The 18,316-nt window shown below is 33.5% G+C and overlaps 1 protein-coding gene across 12 annotated transcripts in view; it reads right to left on the bottom strand.

The window, feature by feature from the left end:
* DLG1 (discs large MAGUK scaffold protein 1) overlaps window positions 1–18,316 on the bottom strand; it is a 229,160-nt gene that overhangs the window by 102,988 nt on the left and 107,856 nt on the right. For 6 of the 12 annotated variants that reach the window (XM_039850648.1, XM_039850651.1, XM_039850649.1 and 3 more), the window contains one exon: window positions 5,240–5,338. The exons of the other annotated variants lie outside the window; for them this stretch is intronic. In XM_039850648.1, the coding sequence (XP_039706582.1) occupies window positions 5,240–5,338 (99 nt within the window). The remainder of the gene's footprint in view (window positions 1–5,239; window positions 5,339–18,316) is intronic. 12 annotated transcript variants of the gene reach the window in all.

Below are 18,316 nucleotides of genomic sequence, written 5' to 3'. Positions count from 1 at the left end.
TTATAGATTTAACTTGATCCCTATCAAAATCCCAGTGACATTTTTTTGTAGAAATAGAAAAATCCATCTGAAAATTCACATGGAATCTCAGGGATCTGTTAGCCAAACTAATCCTAAAAAGGTGAACAAGCCTGGAAGACTCACAGTTCCGCATTTCGAAACTTACTACAAAGCTACAGTAATCAAAACAGTTTGGTACCAGCATAAAAACAGACATAAAGACCAATGAAATAGAGAGTCCAAAATAAACTCTCACATATATAGCTAATATGTTCTAAAAAATATATCATTTTTGAAAAGGGCACCAGCACCATTCAATGGTGAAAAGACAGTTTTTTCAACAAATTATGCTGGGATATCAACGTGCAAAAGGATGAAGTTAGACTTATCTAATGCCATATACAAAAATTAACTCAAAATGGACGAAGGATCTAAATGTAAGACCTAAAAGAATAAAACTCTTAGAAGAAAACATAGCACAAAAGCTTCATGATACTGGATTTGGCAATAATTCACTGCATATAACACCAAAGGCACAGGCCATAAAAGAAAATATAGACAATTTGAACCCCCTGAAAATTAAAAATTTTGTGCATCAAAGACACTATCTACAGAATAAAAGACAACCAACACAATGGGAAAACATATCTGCAAGTTATATATTTGATAAGAAATATGCAGAATAAAGAGAACTCCTAAAACTCAATGACAAAAAACAACCTGATTCAAAAATGAGTAAAGTACTTCAACAGACGTTTCTCTACAGAAGGTGTACAAATTGTTAATAAGATACTCAACATAACTAATCTTTAGAGAAATAAAAATCAATACTACAATGAGATAGCACCTCACCACGATTAGGCTGGCTACTATCATGAAAAAAGAACATATCAAGTGTTGCTAAGGATGTGGATAAATTGGAACCACTGTGCACTGCTGTTGGGAATATACAATAATATAGATGCTGCAGAATACAGTATGGAGATTCCCCCAAAATTAAAAATAAAATTACTGTATGATCTAGTAATTCCACTTTTGGGTATGTGCTCAAAAGAATTGAAAGCAGGGTCTTAAAGAGGTATTTGTACAACCATGTTCATAGCAGCATTACTTACAATAGCTAAAATGTGGAAGCAACCTGAGTCCATCGACAGATGAATGGATAAACAAAATACAGTATATACATAAAATGGGATATCATTTAGCCTTCAAAAGAAAGAAAATTCAATGCTACATGTGCTATGACATGGGTTAACTTTGAGAACATCATGCTAAGTAAAATAAGCTTTCCACAAAAAAGACAAATACTATATGATTTAACTTATATGAGGTATTTAGAGGAGTAAATAGAAACGAAGTAGAACAATGATTGCCAGGCCCTAGGGGGAGGTAGAAATGGGAAGTTTTTATTTAATGGGTATAGAGTTTTAGTTTTATGAAAGATGAAAAGAGTTCTGTAGATGGATGATGGTGATGGTTGTACAACAATATGAATATATGTTATACCACTAAATTGTAAACTTAAAAATGGTTAAGGTAGTAAATTTTACATTATGTGTATTTTACCATAATAATAAAATTGGAAAAATATATGACCTCAATCTAAATATAAAAATGCATCAAACAAACACAAACTGAAGGATAGTCTACAAAATAACCAGCCTGTTTTTGTAAAATGCCACACTCATAAAAGACAACTCTAGATTAAAGGAGAATTAAATGTCATGAAAACTAACTGCAATGTTTGGTATTGGACTGGCGAAAAGGATCTGTTTTTGTTTTTCCTATAAAGAACATTATTAGGACAACTGAAAAAATGTAATTAAAGTCTATAGATTAGATAATGGTATTATATTGATGTTAATTTTCTGATTTAGCTCATTGTACTATGGTGAAATTTTGGTTCTCAGGAAAAAACATGAAGTCTTATAAAATCTTTGTATTTAGGAGAAAAAGAGGCATGAGCGAAACATCCTTTTAAATGGTTCACAAAAAATAATTTCGTACTCAATTATAATGGAAGAGAAATAAAATATGTAATAAGTGAAAACATGAACTGGAGAATCTAAATAAGGGTATATGGGATTTATGGTACTATTCTTGCAACCTGCTGTAAGTCTGAAATGATTTGAAAACAATACAACAACAATCAAACACAAAAGCAAAAACACCCCCACAAAGCAAATAGAATAAGGGCACTGCTGTCGCATATTACAGTATCATTAAAAAAGGTTCACCAAGGTAATCCAAAGTATGCTATTGTTTTTAAGATTATCAGTAAAATAAAAATATCAAGTCATGCTTTAGACTATACAATGATCAAATAATTTAAGACCCAACACTCAGATGTTTTGTAAAACTTAAAAGGTCCAGAAGCAATAGGATGCTCTGCACTTGATATACTTCTAATGAAACTACTCTCATGTCATGTGAGAATTATGTTAACGTGTCTCTTGCCCAAACACATAGTAGGTTCCTAGAAGACAAGAACAATGTTATATACATCTTAGTATATATGTGATTAGAAATATAACAAAAATTTGAACAAAAACCAATCCCTCCAAAGCACATATTAGAGTATGAACAAAGGGTTTCACACACAAAAAACATTAGCTATAAAGCATTTTCAACAATACCTTTATCACGTGGTAGCTCTTCACGACTGGTAAAAATAGAGGTCTAAAGCATTTGGTTTTAAAGCAAAATATTTATTTTGGGGTGTAAAGAAGCCTGTATATTTAATAGGCCAGTATCATAGAGATTATATCTTCAATAGGAAGAACTAGCATCTGTTATTCACCTACTATATGCTCAGCTTCTATATAGAGAAACTGAGGCTCTGAGAAGCTGAGTAATTTCCCCACAATCACGTGGCCAGAAAGAGGTGAGGCCAGGCAATGTTAAGTGAGTCTAAGGAACAGTAGGTCTCATTATAAAGTCCATGCTCTTTCTGCAACTTCAAGCAGCCATTAAATATCTCTTTCTCTGTACCACTCTGTATAATAAACACAATAATTCCCACTGTAGTGAACTTTTATAAAATTTAAGTGGCATTATCAATAAATTACTCTGAAAAGTATAAATGTTTTACAAGTAATAAAAGACAAAAATTAAGATCTAGCAATCTGTCCAATATGCCTGATGCTCAAACTCATCTGAGGCAGTCAGAGAGGTGTTCTCCCCCATTTTAATAGATGGAGCATAAAACTCAAAGATGTTATATAACCTGTTTGAGTTACAAAGGCAGGACTAAACTCTGAATCTTGCATCTTCTGCTTCTATTTCTATTACATCCTGATGCAGCCAAAATATGAAGTAGAAGATCCTTAAAAGAAAAATTATATCCATTTAAAATGTTAACATTGGGTTATATATTAAGCATAGACTTCAAAATTTACTTGGGGACAAACATTTTAATCAGTCGTATTAATTTTATAATGTACGTGTTATACTTGGTTAATCAGGAAAACAATTATTCTTGAAAATGAGGGACAATTATAGGCTTCTTACACAGTACAACATGAATTACTAAACTACCCTACATTGAAATTTGTAGTATATTTAAAACCTAAAACGGGACTAGGTAGAATAAATAAAATATCTCTCTTGTGCAGATATACTCATTTGTTTTTTAAAACTTGTTCCTTGGTTTACTGTCTTAAAGAAGTATGAAACAACTAATAATATGAATAGCCAAGATCATGTGCCAGCTGCACATGCATTATTAGTCTTTCAATTATTGTAAACATCTCAAGTTAGTACTACTTTCATCTTCAGTGTTACAGATGAATAAAGAGAAGCTCAGAGTGGTTAAGTAAACTGCTCAGTTACATAGCTAGTAAGTGGTAGGACTGGAATTCGAGACTAGATCAAACCTACTCTCAGACCTTTATAACTACAAGGCTATGCAATGTCTTAATTTCCAAGTGTAGTGTGATGCTATGTTGGAGAGACTTGGAGTAAGTAAATCAGAGCATTCTGAATAGGAAAGGATAGTTTCCCTACTGAATATAAGAAGAGAAACTACTACAAAATTTCAAAAGATTCTAGAATACTATTTTAACATCAAGAGATTAACTGAAGTGACAAGAGTAAAATAAACTTTCAAATCTCTTACTTAAAAAAATACTGTATTTCTAAATCCTAGATACTTGGAAAGATGTTACATTATTACAGTATTACAATAACCCTTAGACAGCTTACTTAAAAAAAGTGTTAGTGTAGTACCTGTAATTTCCCCTAGAATCCTATTTTGTATGATGTTCCCAATGATTTTCATTTTTTAGGAGAGGAGAAAGGCACTGAGATGTGAGTAACCACAGTTGATATCTCATTTTTTTTCCCTCAAAGGGACTTATTTTGAAACTGCATTTACACAGGAAATATATTGTTTTTACCTAGATTTTATGGTGCAGACCAAAAATGCCTAACAATGTATTTAATTTCATTTTAAATGAGACTGAGCTTTTTCACACCAAAGACCATTATTATTATACTCAATAATGCTACCACTATTTCGACTTTGGATGACTCTGTTGGTAAGGCAGTTTGTGTCTTAATAAGCCATTACTTGGAACTACTAACGCTCTAAAAACAAAAAAGTTCAGAATCTCTGACGTTTGGTTATTATTTCATTTTATTTTTTAATTGTTACGTGTTAACTTTTTAAAATAAACTTTTTATTTTAGAGTACTTTTAGATTTACAGAAAAGTTGCAAAGATAGCACAAAGAATTCCTATATATTACATATATATCAGCTTTATTTTTAACTATAAATGTGAAGTATGTTATCTAAACAAATGACAGAAAGATGTCTATTTCCAAAGAAGATAAATATATACTGGGAAACCAAATGTTACATAAATGACACATCTAATACCAGATCAGGTGAACAATAATTTTTATTATCTTTAAAAGATAAACAAAATCTCCAAAAGCAAAAATATTTTAAAACTGTTTCAAACAGATTTACAAGTACAAAAGGAATGATAAAAATCTAAAGAGTTTCAATATTATGAAGTTTAGAATGTGTCCTATTTCAGACAACCTAATAATATGGCAAATATTGAACCTACTTTATATTAAATCCCAAATATTTAATTCTCTAAAAATACCAATTGAAGACCAAAGTGAATTAGCAAACCTAACAAAGAAATAATTAAAACACTTTGAAAAAATACAAATAAAACATTAAAAGCAAATTAAATTTTTACAAAGAAAAAAGAAACTAATAAAAACCTGTGGTATGGTGGGTAGGATGACAGTATTCTCAGCAGGGACTGGCAGGACAGGGATCACAGGGACAGTGGGAGAAGAGAGAGGTACAGCTTCTGTTGGCTAAAAATCATCAATGACAAAAAATCAGGAAAAATACCAAAATAAAAAGGAAACACATATAACAGAAAGTTTTGTCATAAACTAGTTTCCAGAAATAATTGGGAAATAGGTAAACTATTAATATATTACTTCAATTTAAGTGAAAAAATGATCTCCAGAAATTACTTCAGATGTAATTATATCACCAATAATTTTAACTACTCTGTAGTTAAAATGAGTGACTACTCTCATTTTAGTTGTTTAAATGAAAAAAGAAAAAAAAAAAGACAATACTCCTAAGAGACAAGACACTCACTTCAGACACAGACTACAAAATATTTTTCTAGTATCCAAAATATATTTGACTACTTTCCTCCTCATATTCGAAGGATCAAAAGAAACTTTATTAGCCCACTGGTAGTAAATTGGGGCTTACAAATCCACAGACAAAAAGACTCAAAAGACTTCGAAATTCAATCTGTATCATTTAAAATAATCTTTGCTATTAATCTCTACTATCAAGAACTGTAATAACCTGTCTTAAACCTGCCTATATTAACTGAACTAACATTCATTCAATATCTATTATGTGTCAGATATACTATGGAAAAAATGAATAGGAACTATAGTGACATAATTTAAATTTGATATTTAAACTCAATTACTCTGACTTAATTCAATTATTTTTAAAAAGATGTAACTGGAACATAGAAAACGAGTTTTGTAGTAAGTCTCAATCTCTATAAACTGGATTAATGCAGAAATATTTTCTATACCAAGGACATCTCCTACATGTATTAAAAAAAAAAAACCCAAACATTAAATCGATAAGAGAACTATGCGTTAAAAGAAACTTAAAACAGAAAAAAAAATTGCTAAACTTGAAATTATGCTTTCCTCACTGATAAAAACGTACAAAATAAAATTACAATGTTGATCTTTTTCATCTATCATATCGGTCAATCAAAATTTATCAAAAATGAATTAAGTTTCTTCAACAATGGTGCTGGGACAACTGGATTTCCACATGCAAAAGAATGAGGTAAATCACTATCTCACATCATATACAAAAAATAACTGGAAATTAATCAATGATCTAAATATAAGCACTAAAACCATAAAACTCTGTGAAGAAAACATAGGGGTAAATCTTTCTGACCTTGGCTTTGACAAATGAATTCTTAAATATGATCATTAAACCTTAAGTGACAAACATACATACATACATATAAAAAATTGGATTTCATCAGAATTAAAACCTCTTGAACACCAAAAGGCATCAAGAAAGTAAAAAGACAACCTATAGAATGGGAGAAAACATTTGTAAATCGCACATATGATGAGGTTTTAATATCCAGAATATATAAAGAACTCAAACTAAACAACAAAAGACAATAAAAAATGGGCAAAAAAACTGAATAGACATTTCTCCAAACAAAGATATACAAATGGCCTATAAGCATATGAAAAGATAATCAACAGCATTATTCATTAGAGAAATGCAAATCAAAGTGACAATAATGTATCACTTCACACCTACTCAGAGGCTATAATAAAAAAGTGAAAACAAAAACAGAAAGTAAGAAGTATTGATGAGAATGTGCAAAACTGGAACCCTGAAAAACTGCTAGTGGAAATGGAAAATGGTGCAGCCTCTGTGGAAAACAGTTTGGTAGCCCCTCAAAAAAAGGAACAAGAGATTTACTATATAACTCAGCAATTCTAATTCTATGTATATACTGAAAAGAACTGAAGACGGGGTATTGGATACTTTACACTAATGTTAAGTGATACATTATTCACAAGAGTTGAAAGGTGGAAACAAGTCAAGTGACCATCAAAGATGAATGGAAAAGTAAAATGTGGTATATACATACAATACATATTATTCAGCCATATAAAAGAATGCAATTCTGATACATGCTACAGCATGGATGAATCTCAAAAACATCACGCCAAGTGAAATTAATCAGACACAAAGGACACATTGTTGTATGACTCCACTTAGATGAAATCTTTAGAATAAGTTAATTCTTAGAGATAGAAAGTAGAAGTTACTGTGGGCTAGGAGAGAGAAGCATGGAGAATTATTGTTCATTAGTTACAGAGTTTGTTTGAGGTGATGAAATGAATTTGGAAATATAGTGGTGATGACTGCACAACACTGAGAATATAATTAATGCCACAGAATTCTACAGTTAAAACTCGTAAAAATGGCACATCGTTATACACATACACATATTTTTACCACAGTAAACAAACAAACTCCAAAAATTTTAATGCAAAAACTTCCAGTCGAGATGGCAAAATAAACACTGTACTCACCAACTCCCACGACCACATCAAAACTACAACTAAACTAAAGAACAATCATCATTAAAAACTGCCTGAATATTAGCTGTACAGAAGTTCTATAACTAAGGATATACAGAGCGAGCCACTTGGAGACTGGTAGGAGGGGCAGAGATGGGGAATGGGCAGGGCCTATACCCACAGAGTGGTAGTTAAAAAACTGGAGGGATATCTCGACTTCGGAGGTCCCTCTGGGAGTGAGGGGTCCCAGCCCAGGATTCCAGTGCAGGAAGAGAAGTCCTCGTCACTTCTGGCTGTGAAAACTAGTGAGACTGTGCCTGAGTGAGACAGAGGGCTGCTGGAGTCCCAGGCATCCTCTTAAAAGGCCCACACAAATTTACTTGCTGACAGACTCACTTGTTTTGAGCTCAGCACTGGGGCAGCAGCTCGGAAAGTACCAGGAACATATGGGGAGAAACTGAATTGTTTGGCTTCAGGGGGAAGGTTGAAGGGAGATGTTCCCCTAGACAGAAGTGCTGATAGAGGCCACTGTTCTTTTACTGAGTCCTTTCCCCACCCTGCCTGCAGGCTCAGGTGGGCACAATACCTGAGTCTCCATTAACCTGGCTAACACCATTCATCCCGCCTGGTGATTCCCTGAGACTCTGCTCCCACTCAACTTTTAGGTTCACCCAATCCACTTCTATTGGCTTTTCCATACAAATGGTTTGTGCTGGAGACTTTCCTAAAACCTATCAAAGGTTCACAAACCCCTAACAAGCAGCATCTGACCTTGGCGTTCCCTGTACCTCTTGCTAAGTGGCCCCAAGTCCCGCACTAGTGTCAACCATTAGCAGATCACTTTGTAGCTCAGACTAAGTGGACCCAAGCTGGGCACAAGCAGCAGCTGACCTTGGCCTGCGCCAGAGCCCCTCCCAAAGAGACTCTGGAACCAAGGCATCTGGTGGTCAGCTTCAAGTCAACCAGAGAACCACCCAACAACCTCCACAAATGACATGCCCAGAGGGTGGACTCAGCAGGCAGAAAATCCTGGTAAAATAAATCCTGTTCCATATGGTCAGCCCCTACCTCAGAGCACCTCCAATGTAATTATGGGCATTCCTCACAGCCAGTCAACCTGAGGATCAGCCTCTCCCACTGATGTGCCAACAGGAATTAAGTTTCAACAGGAGGGCACATGCAACCCATACAAGGGACATACTTGGAGCACTCAGTTCAGGTGACCAAGGGGACTGTGCCATTGGTCTTCACAGGTTACCTACTACATAACTCCCTTCTACCAACACCTGGAGACATAGTAGATCTACCTAATATATATAAACAAACACAGGGAGGCAACCAAAATGAGGAAACAAAGAAACATATCCCAAATGAAAGAACAGAACAAAACTCCAGAAAAAGAGATGAGGAATCTACCAGATGCAGAGTTCAAAACACGGGCTATAAGGATGTTCAATAAACTTAGAGGAAGAGTAGATGAAATCAGTGAGAAGTTTAACAAAGAGATAGGACAGATAAAAACAAAACCAGAAAACATTAAAAAGAACCAGTCAGAAATGAATAATACAATGAAGAATACATTAGAGAGAATCAATAGTAGATTAGGTGAAGCAGATGACTGAATCAGTGATTTGGAAGATAAGGTAGCAGAAAACATCCAATTGTAACAGTGAGAAGAAAAAAGAATTTTAAAAAATGAGGATAGTTTAAGGGGCCTCTGGGACAACATCAAGTGTACCAACATTTGCATCATAGGGGTACCTGAAGGAGAGAAGGGAGAGCAAGGAATTGAAAACTTATTTTAAGAAATAATGACTGAAAATTTCTCTAACCTGGTGAAGGTAACAGACATACAAACCCAGGAAGGGCAGAGATTCCCTAAAAAGACAAACTCAAAGAGGCCTGCACCAAAACACATCATAATTAAAATGCCAAAGCTTAAATACAAAGAAAGAATCTTAAAAGCAGCAAGAGAAAAGCAGTCAGTCATCTACAAAGGAGCGCCCATAAAACTGTCAGTTGATTTCTCAAAGAAACTTTGTAGGCCAGAGGGGATTGGCACAAAATATTCAAAGTGATGAAAAGTAAAGACCTACAACCAAGATTACCCAGCAAGGCTATCATTTAGAATTGAAGGACAGATAAAGAGCTTCCCAGACAAGAAAAAGCTAATGGAGTTCATCACCACCAAACCAGTATTACAAGAAATGTTAAAAGGACTTCTTTATGAAGAAGGGGGTAAAATGATAAAAAATATGAATAATAAGATGGCAATAACTATATATCTAACAACATTTACTTTAAATGTAACTGGATTAAATGCTCCAATCAAAAGACATAGAGTGGTCGAATAGAGAACAAAACTCATACACATGGTGCTACGAGACATCTATTTCAGACTGAAACACATAGACTGAAAGATATGGAAAAAGATACTTCATGCAAATGGAAATGAAAATAAAAAAGCTGGGTAACAATATTTATACCAGACAAAATTAGACACTAAAACAAAGGCTATAACAAGAGACAAGGAAGGATTAATCCAGTAATTCCACTTCTGGATATTTATCCGAAGAAATCTAAAACACTAATTCGAAAAGACACATGCATCCTTATGTTCACTGCAGCACTATTTACAATAGCCAAGAAACAGAAGCAATCTAAGTGTCCACTGATAGACAAATGGATAAGGATGATGTGGTATATATATAATAGCAAATTATTCGGCCATTAAAAGAATGAAATCTTGCCATTTGCGACAACATGGATTGACCTCTAGGGTATTATGCTAAGTGAAATAAGACAGAGAAAGACAAATACCGTATAATTTCACTTATATGTGGAACCTAAGAAACAAATGAACAAACAGATACAGAGAACATTTTGATGGTTTCCAGATGGGAGGGGAATGGGGCGGAAGGGTCACAAAGGGGAAAGGATTAAGATATGCAAATTGTCAGTTATAAAAACAGTTATGGGGATGTAAAATGTAGCATAGGGAATATAGTCAATAATATTGTAATAATTATGTATGGTGTCAGATGGGTACTAGATTTATAGGGGTGATCACTTCCTAAGTTATAAAAATGTCTAATCACTATGGTGTACTTCTGAAGTTAATATAAGATTGTATGTTAACTGTAACTAAAAAATAAAAAATTATTTAAATGAAAGAAAAATACTTTTTAATGCATGGAAACATTAAAAAGTATGGAAACATTAATAATGCTCTTGGATGTAAAAATTCATACGAACTTTACGAAAAGCAATTTGTCAGTAATTATCTATAGCCTTAAAATTTTCTAAACTCTTTGACTTAGAAATTCTGAAAATCTACCCTAAGGGAATAATTTAAAAAACATGTTTTAATATTCTTAATATATCCTTTTGAGAATTGTTTATACTTGGGGAGATGTGGAATATCCTAAATATCCAAAGGTGTTGGAATTTAGTCAATAATGATAATTATATAAGATTAAATATTAGGCAACAATTATAAATCATCTATAAGAAAAGTCTGCATGTCTCATGGGACACTGCCTATGACATGACATTAAGTAAAAAAGGGAAGATGAAACTTGTGTAAAAAAAATGAAAAGAAATGTTTGAAAAGTTAACCTCGTGGGCAGGATTACAAAGCTGCTTTGCCCCTGCCTCTTTATTTCAAATTCGACTTTTCTAATTGTCAACAATGAATAGTAGTGATACTGTAATACAGGAAGTTCTACTGTTCTCATTAAGAGAAAAACAACTGTTACGATCACTGACCATCTCATTTTCTAGAAAAATAAACTGAAAATACATTTCATATTAATTGTTCTAAAAGAGACTAACAAATTTTAATGACATATGATTAGAGTTGAAGAATCTAGGGATCAAGTTCAACCCTTTGTTTTACAACTGAGCTCACAAAAGGTAAGCTGTGAGGAATTAGGAAAAGAATTGCTGGACTTCTGTTACTGGATTTTTTATTTCCTGTAGAAAGAGACTTTAAGCCATTAGATTCCTTGATTTCTTCCTTCCTTCCTCTTTCCCTCCCTCCATCCCTTTCTTTTCTTTCTCCCTTTTTAATGTTCCCAGTCTAAACCAGTTCCCAATTTGTAATGATGAAAAAGTTCTAGAGATGGACAGTGGTGTTGGTTGCACAACATTGTGGATGTAATTAATGGCAATGAATTGATTGTTTACTTAAAAATGATTAAGATAGTAAATTTTATGTTACGTATATTTTACCACAATAAAAAAGGGACAGCATGAATAAAGCCTCTGTGGGTCTGACTTGGACTCCAGCCACCATTTATATATTGTTCTCATAGACAAAAAACTTTTATTTCCATATTATGAACTTAAATGCAAACCAATTTTCAGTAGAATACTTACATGACTTTTTAAAAATGTTTAAAATTCAGAGGTTCTGACTCCTGATTTTTAACAAAATGTGAGAAAAAGGCATTTTTAAAAGAAAGCTGCAGGTGGATCAACTGGATATACATAGGGAAAATGAAATCGATCCTCATACCTTATACCATACTTAAAATTAATTACAGATGGTTTGACAGCATTGAGAAAAGTATAAAATTTAGGTTTCTAGGAGATAACAGAAAATTATGACTTTAGTGTAGGCAAAGACTTGAACAGGAAAGTACAACTGTTGAAGCCAGGCACAGTAAGGAAAGCATCTGTACACAGGAAGAGGAGGGGTGGCAGCACCTGGAACAAGTGCTGGAGCCTGAGCAGGATGAGGGTGTCCATGTGGGCAGAGCAGTGGCAGCAGCCTGATGTGTTTTGTTAGAATCCAAGTGTGACAAAGAGAGTATCTATTTGGTAGTAGCAGTAGTCTGGCATAAAGAGTAGTAGGGGCCTTAGTGGAGAAAAAGGGGAATCTATTGGAGCTTGAGCAGAGTGAGTGTCCATCTAACAGTGATAGGAGATTGCTTATATACAAGGAATTTTGATCAAATAAATACACAAAGAAGAATGAGAGCAAGGTTCTTCATGTCAGAGGAGGGAGTTACAAATATGCAAAAAGAAAATTAGCACAAAGCCTACTGTTTTAGACTAAAATTGGAAGTGCCGGTGTAGATGCATGGTTTTCTGTATCTATATATTATAGACATAAATGTGTGCATGTATTTATGTATATATATTCCCTAGCTCTACCCACAGAGAAGACTTGGGAGCAGTACACCCCAACAGCATGCATATACTTAGCACTCATATTGTGGTTTCTAAGTATCCATTCTCTAATAAAAAAACAAAAACAGGAGTCTTTGGAGAAATGGCTGATTCCAGTGCTAGAACTTAGCAAGTACAGTATGAACCTAGAACATCCTGCTATGCCAGAAAATAAGAAAGTGCTCAAAGAATAATGAGGCAAGGACATAGAAGTCAGCTTTCAGGGTTCTCATAGGCTAGATTGGGAACAATGTGAAACTCAAAATAATGAATGATTAACAATGGCATAAAACCCACCAAATAAAACAAAATTCCAAGAGTCCATGCCGATGTTAAGAATTAACAAGAATAAATGAATAGAGAGAAGAGAAAGCATTTCCTTATAGTAGAATGCCAATTAAAAAATGTAGAAGAAATTACTGAATTATAAAATGATCACTTGGCAACCATCATAGTAATAACTCATTCAAGAAACATCGATGGATGTTAAAAACCCCCACTGCTGCTGAATGAACCTTCCATTTCATTCCAGTGTATGAAAGTTCGAATGGGACACACACACATACACACGGTATCTCCCCTAAAAACATTAATTACAGTGAAGAAATCTAGCAGATACTATTCTGAATCAAAGTTATCATCACCAGAGATGCAACAAATCAAAATCATATGCTACCTGGTAGGATATAATAAGAATACATTATTTCTGCGATATTCTTGTGAAAGATGCATAACTTGAATCTAGTCATTAAATATCAGACAAACCCAAATTGAGTGATATACTACAAAATGACTGTAATCATCAAAAGTATCAAACAAAAGAAAGTCTAAAGTTTATCATTATTTTGTAACTTCAGTTTTATTTTACATTTTTAAACAGTTTTATTAAAGTGTAACTGATATATAAAAACTTCACATATTTAATACATACAGTCTGATAAGTTTAGACATATGCATAAACCCATGAAAGCTTCACCGCAATCAAGGTAAAAGACATACCTACCACCTCTAAAAGTTTCCTTATGCCTCTTTAATCAGGTCAGATATTAGCTGATTAATAATACACTTTAACACAAAAGTAAGGCAAAGCTATATGCTTATGTCAAATTTTAAGGCCAAGTGCAAAAATTTCCTCCACTGGGAGGCTGCTCTCCAAAACCATTTATGAAAAACTGTAAGTCCTTTACTATTACATTTAAACCTCATTGTAATCTTGGCTCTGAGCCTCTTCTAAAATCTATCTCCTTTAGATATAAGGATCTAAATACCATCTTTTAAAAATCCTAAAACTTACATGATCTTCATCTACTTCACTCTGTATAGGGCACTGAAAAAGAATAATATATGCCCCTACCTCTTCCTTAGGAAAGACAAATACTGCTGAGAAAGTCTTCAAAAACAATTGACATATCAACACAGAACTTTCTAGCCACAGCTGATAACCAATTTAGTAACAAAGAATTACAGAACAACAAAATAATTTTCATTTAAAACAAAAATACAGCCTTAAATAATAATGAAAGCTGAGTGATGAGGAACAGTTAGGTGATAGATCCAATAATACAGTATAATGAAGAAATAAGAGACTATTTTGAGTGCAGGACTGAAAGTATGGTACAGTTCTGGGGAGTTGTATAAGACGATTCTAAATTGTAAAATGTCAAACTCAAGATTCTAAAATAAATAATGAGAAGGCAATATACAGCAACCATTTTATTTTGGGTTATTACATAAAAGGAAGAATTCAGCATAAACATTTTAAACTTGAAAAATTTTATATACATATTTTATTAGACAATAGTGACTATTATGCCATCGTCCTTTCCCTGCTCTATTTGTATCACTCAATAAGATCAGCTCCAAAGAATTTTTTTTTTTTTAAATCTTGACCATGTGACTAACAAGTCTCAGTTGTTTCTATCCATAGCAACACTATGAAATCATTAGCCTCTGAGGCTGCCTTCAGAGACCTGTTTCCATGACAACAGAGGCTATAATATTAACACTGTCTCAAAAAACACTGCAGAAAATTGTAAATTCCTGTAAAACAACTGCATTGTACATATTTTTAAAAGTACTTTCTTATACCAGTATTCAAACTGACAGCTTTTTGAACAATGTTTAAACTGATTCATTTTTAGATTATTTTCTTCATAGCTTTACATTTTAATGTGAGATCTTAAAATTATGAAATCAGTTTTTAAAATGTAACAGATTTTCATAAAAATGGTCTGAAGCTTCAATAGGTATAGCCGCATGCAAAATGTATATTGCACATCTGCATTTATGACTGTGTACTGTCCTCTTTCTCCTCTATTCATTCAACAATAAATGTTAAAAATGTATATCACCTTTACTAAATCTGTTTAAAACAGCTAAAGTGGTTTTTATATATGCATATGAATCTTGACTGACAAGAAAAAGACAGAAGGAACAATTAGGAGGCTGCTGTGATAATCCAGCAGAAAGGTGATCAGTGGCTTAAATCAAATGGTTGTGGTGGTAAAAATGGACATGGACAGTCGAATCAAGACAGATCTGAATATATAATTTGTGTTATCTGGTGACTGATGGGAGGTTGGGAGTGAGGACGACTATTAACACCCACAATGGCCACTAAAAATTATCTTTTTACTTCATAGTTAGACCAAGCAGAAACGATCTGCAAGGCTATCTAAATAATATTTTTAAATTTCTTCTCATTAAATTATTTACTGAAATGATTTTTCAGCATAAAATGAAACTAAAGAAAGATAACTGAAACCAAACTACCAGGTAATTAATAATTGTATCTTACATTAACATGTTACATGAATGAGGTAAACTGAGTTTAAGATACACACAAAATCCAATAAGGTCTAAATAAATTCATACAACATTTATGGAAAATGAAATACATAAATTAAAAAAAATTGTTATCAATATCTTAGATAACAAGGAAAATTAATTATCCGTGTGTCACTGTAGGTCAACAAGGATCTTAATTGTTTTTGTATAGCATAGTTAATAATCTTAATCCAAATTCCTTTGGTTAAAGATCTACTGTACTTTAATGAAATATGTTTCTCTGACTACATGTCAAAGAAGCTATCTGGTGTGGGAGGTGATAAACCAGTAAAAAACCTGTGAGCTGTTTGCCTGTTAATAGAAGGATAAAATACAGCACAGTATATACAGCAAAACTCTGCTTGGAAATCACTGTCCTCAACAAGGGTCTGGTACCTTAGAATAAAGGTGTTTTTCATTGCTTAAATCTGTTTATTTGCCTCAAATGCCCTTTTGCCACAGTTACTGCATACAAGCACCTTCAATATAAATTGGCGCAGTGGGGAAAAAAATCAAAAACATGTTTTTTGAATCAGCTGCATATGACGTCCATGTCATGATTATCTCAGAAACAAACATTAATACAATTAGATGAATTTTAAAACAAATCAGGGTGTTAAAATATAGATTTCTTATTTTAAAATAACAAAGGAGAGACAGGAAAACAGATCTAGTGATTAACAATCCTATTCTATAAACACGGTACAGATTTGTTAGTTCACACAAACAGATCATTCAGTTCATGAATGTATTTCTGCTTGCAAGATTCATGATATTTGGTTAAGGTTTATCATCCCCTCATTATGGAAACATGGCATTCTATCAGCATTCAGCTGGTCATTTTGTATTGGTAGAAGAATGAGCCAACAACCGCTAAAAATTTAAAGTAAACAGAGACTTAAAAGTTGGATTTTAAAATATGGTTACGTAATTAACAAATAGGTATGAAATTACGAACTACCTTAATGCTTCTGGTAATTACACATTCAACCCTACTCTATTCATTCTTCTACATAGTCCCTAATGATTCAGGACTATTACATTTCTGAAGTTATCTTCTATTGTTCTCATTCACATCCTCCTCCCACTAAGTGTTGCAGCCATATTGAACTCCCTGCTGTTCCTCAAATGTTATAAACATGTTCTGGCCTCAGATTTTATTTACTATTCCTCTGCCTAAAATGCTATTATCCCAGATATCCGCATGGCTTAATTCCATATCTTCTTTCATGCCTTCATTCAAATATCACCTTCAGTTGAAGCCTCTCTGGGTTATCCTATCAATCTCCCTGTCACACACTAATAAATAAACATCTGCTATCACCTTCACTTTTTACTCTCTCTCCAGCACACCACATATTTTAATTATGTTTATCTGTCTTCTTCCTCTTCAATACATTTTGTAAGAGTAGGGATTCTTGTTCTCTTCACTGCTAGATGCCCAATGCCTAGAATAGTACCTAGCACAAAGAAGTATTTACTGCATATTTATTGAATAAATGAAACCCAGTGATTAAAGAGATCAATTTCATCAGCACTCTAAAACGATGACTCAAGGAAAAGATTGTGTATATCCAGCCCTTCCCCAAACCCCTTTCATGCTGCACACATAGTAGATATTGCTAAAAGGTTCTTTCTGTGTGCTTGGGCAGGTACTACCAATCAGAAGGTGTCCAGGATGTTCTGCCATTTGACAACCTTAGAAGTTTTAAACTATAAAAATGCCAAAAAATTGCCAGTTTCATGTGTGTTCTCTCTCTAGCCATAGCTAATTCCCTAATAATGTCCTATTTGAAAATAAACATGTCTTGCTCAAGTACATTTCCTCAAAGAACTTTCATCTCTTTCCTTTTTAAACTGTATTAGGAAGTAAATCTCATTGACAGCTCATATTTAAAACACATGGTACCCTTCCTTCAAACTTCTAGGTTCTACTAACTTCAACTTGGTCCCTAGGTCCCTACCCTGATGGTAGCTGTTTCCTGTGGTTACTACTATCTGTTTTACTTTGGTGTTCCCATTTATCCCTTTTAGTTCGCCAATTACTTCATAAACAACCAACCATGTCACATTCTCTCTTGCTAAAATAATTGCTGTAATTTTTGTTTTCCTGGTGGACTCTGTTTACCAATCCTTTGGCTAAAACATAATCATTTCTCATTCTGTACTTAGGTTTCCTCTCCATATCTCTAGATTATCACTTAAAAGGCCAATATATTTTGTAGAACCAGTGACAATGGTGGTGGTGGTCGTGGGAGTGGTGATCAAAATTATTATAATGATTAAGTATCGTTCTGATGTCAGGTATTACAATAAGAGCTTCACATGCACTGTCTCATTTAATTCTCACTAAAACTTGATGCAGATAACATTTTCATCTCTATTTTCTATGGGTGAAGGAAAGAGACACAGAGAATTTAGGCGATTTGTGCAAGGTACCAAAGCTAGTAAATGGCCAGAGATTTTAACTCAGGCCATCGTCCTCTAACGAGAGTATGCTCGACCAGCATACTACACTGTCTCTTTAAAATAGTTCAAAAATAGTTTTACTTTGTTTTTCTTGTTACTACTATATTTTATTGCAAAGACAATACATAATATCACAGAAAAAAAGACTTCATTAATCATCAGGTCAAGGGTTAGCAAACTTTTTATGAAAAGGTCCAGGTAATAAGTATTTTAGAC

Source organism: Pteropus medius, unplaced genomic scaffold (assembly GCF_902729225.1).
Source record: "Pteropus medius unplaced genomic scaffold, Ma_sr-lr_union100, whole genome shotgun sequence".
Taxonomy (NCBI): domain Eukaryota; kingdom Metazoa; phylum Chordata; class Mammalia; order Chiroptera; family Pteropodidae; genus Pteropus; species Pteropus medius.
This window is presented reverse-complemented; position numbering and strand designations above follow the sequence as displayed.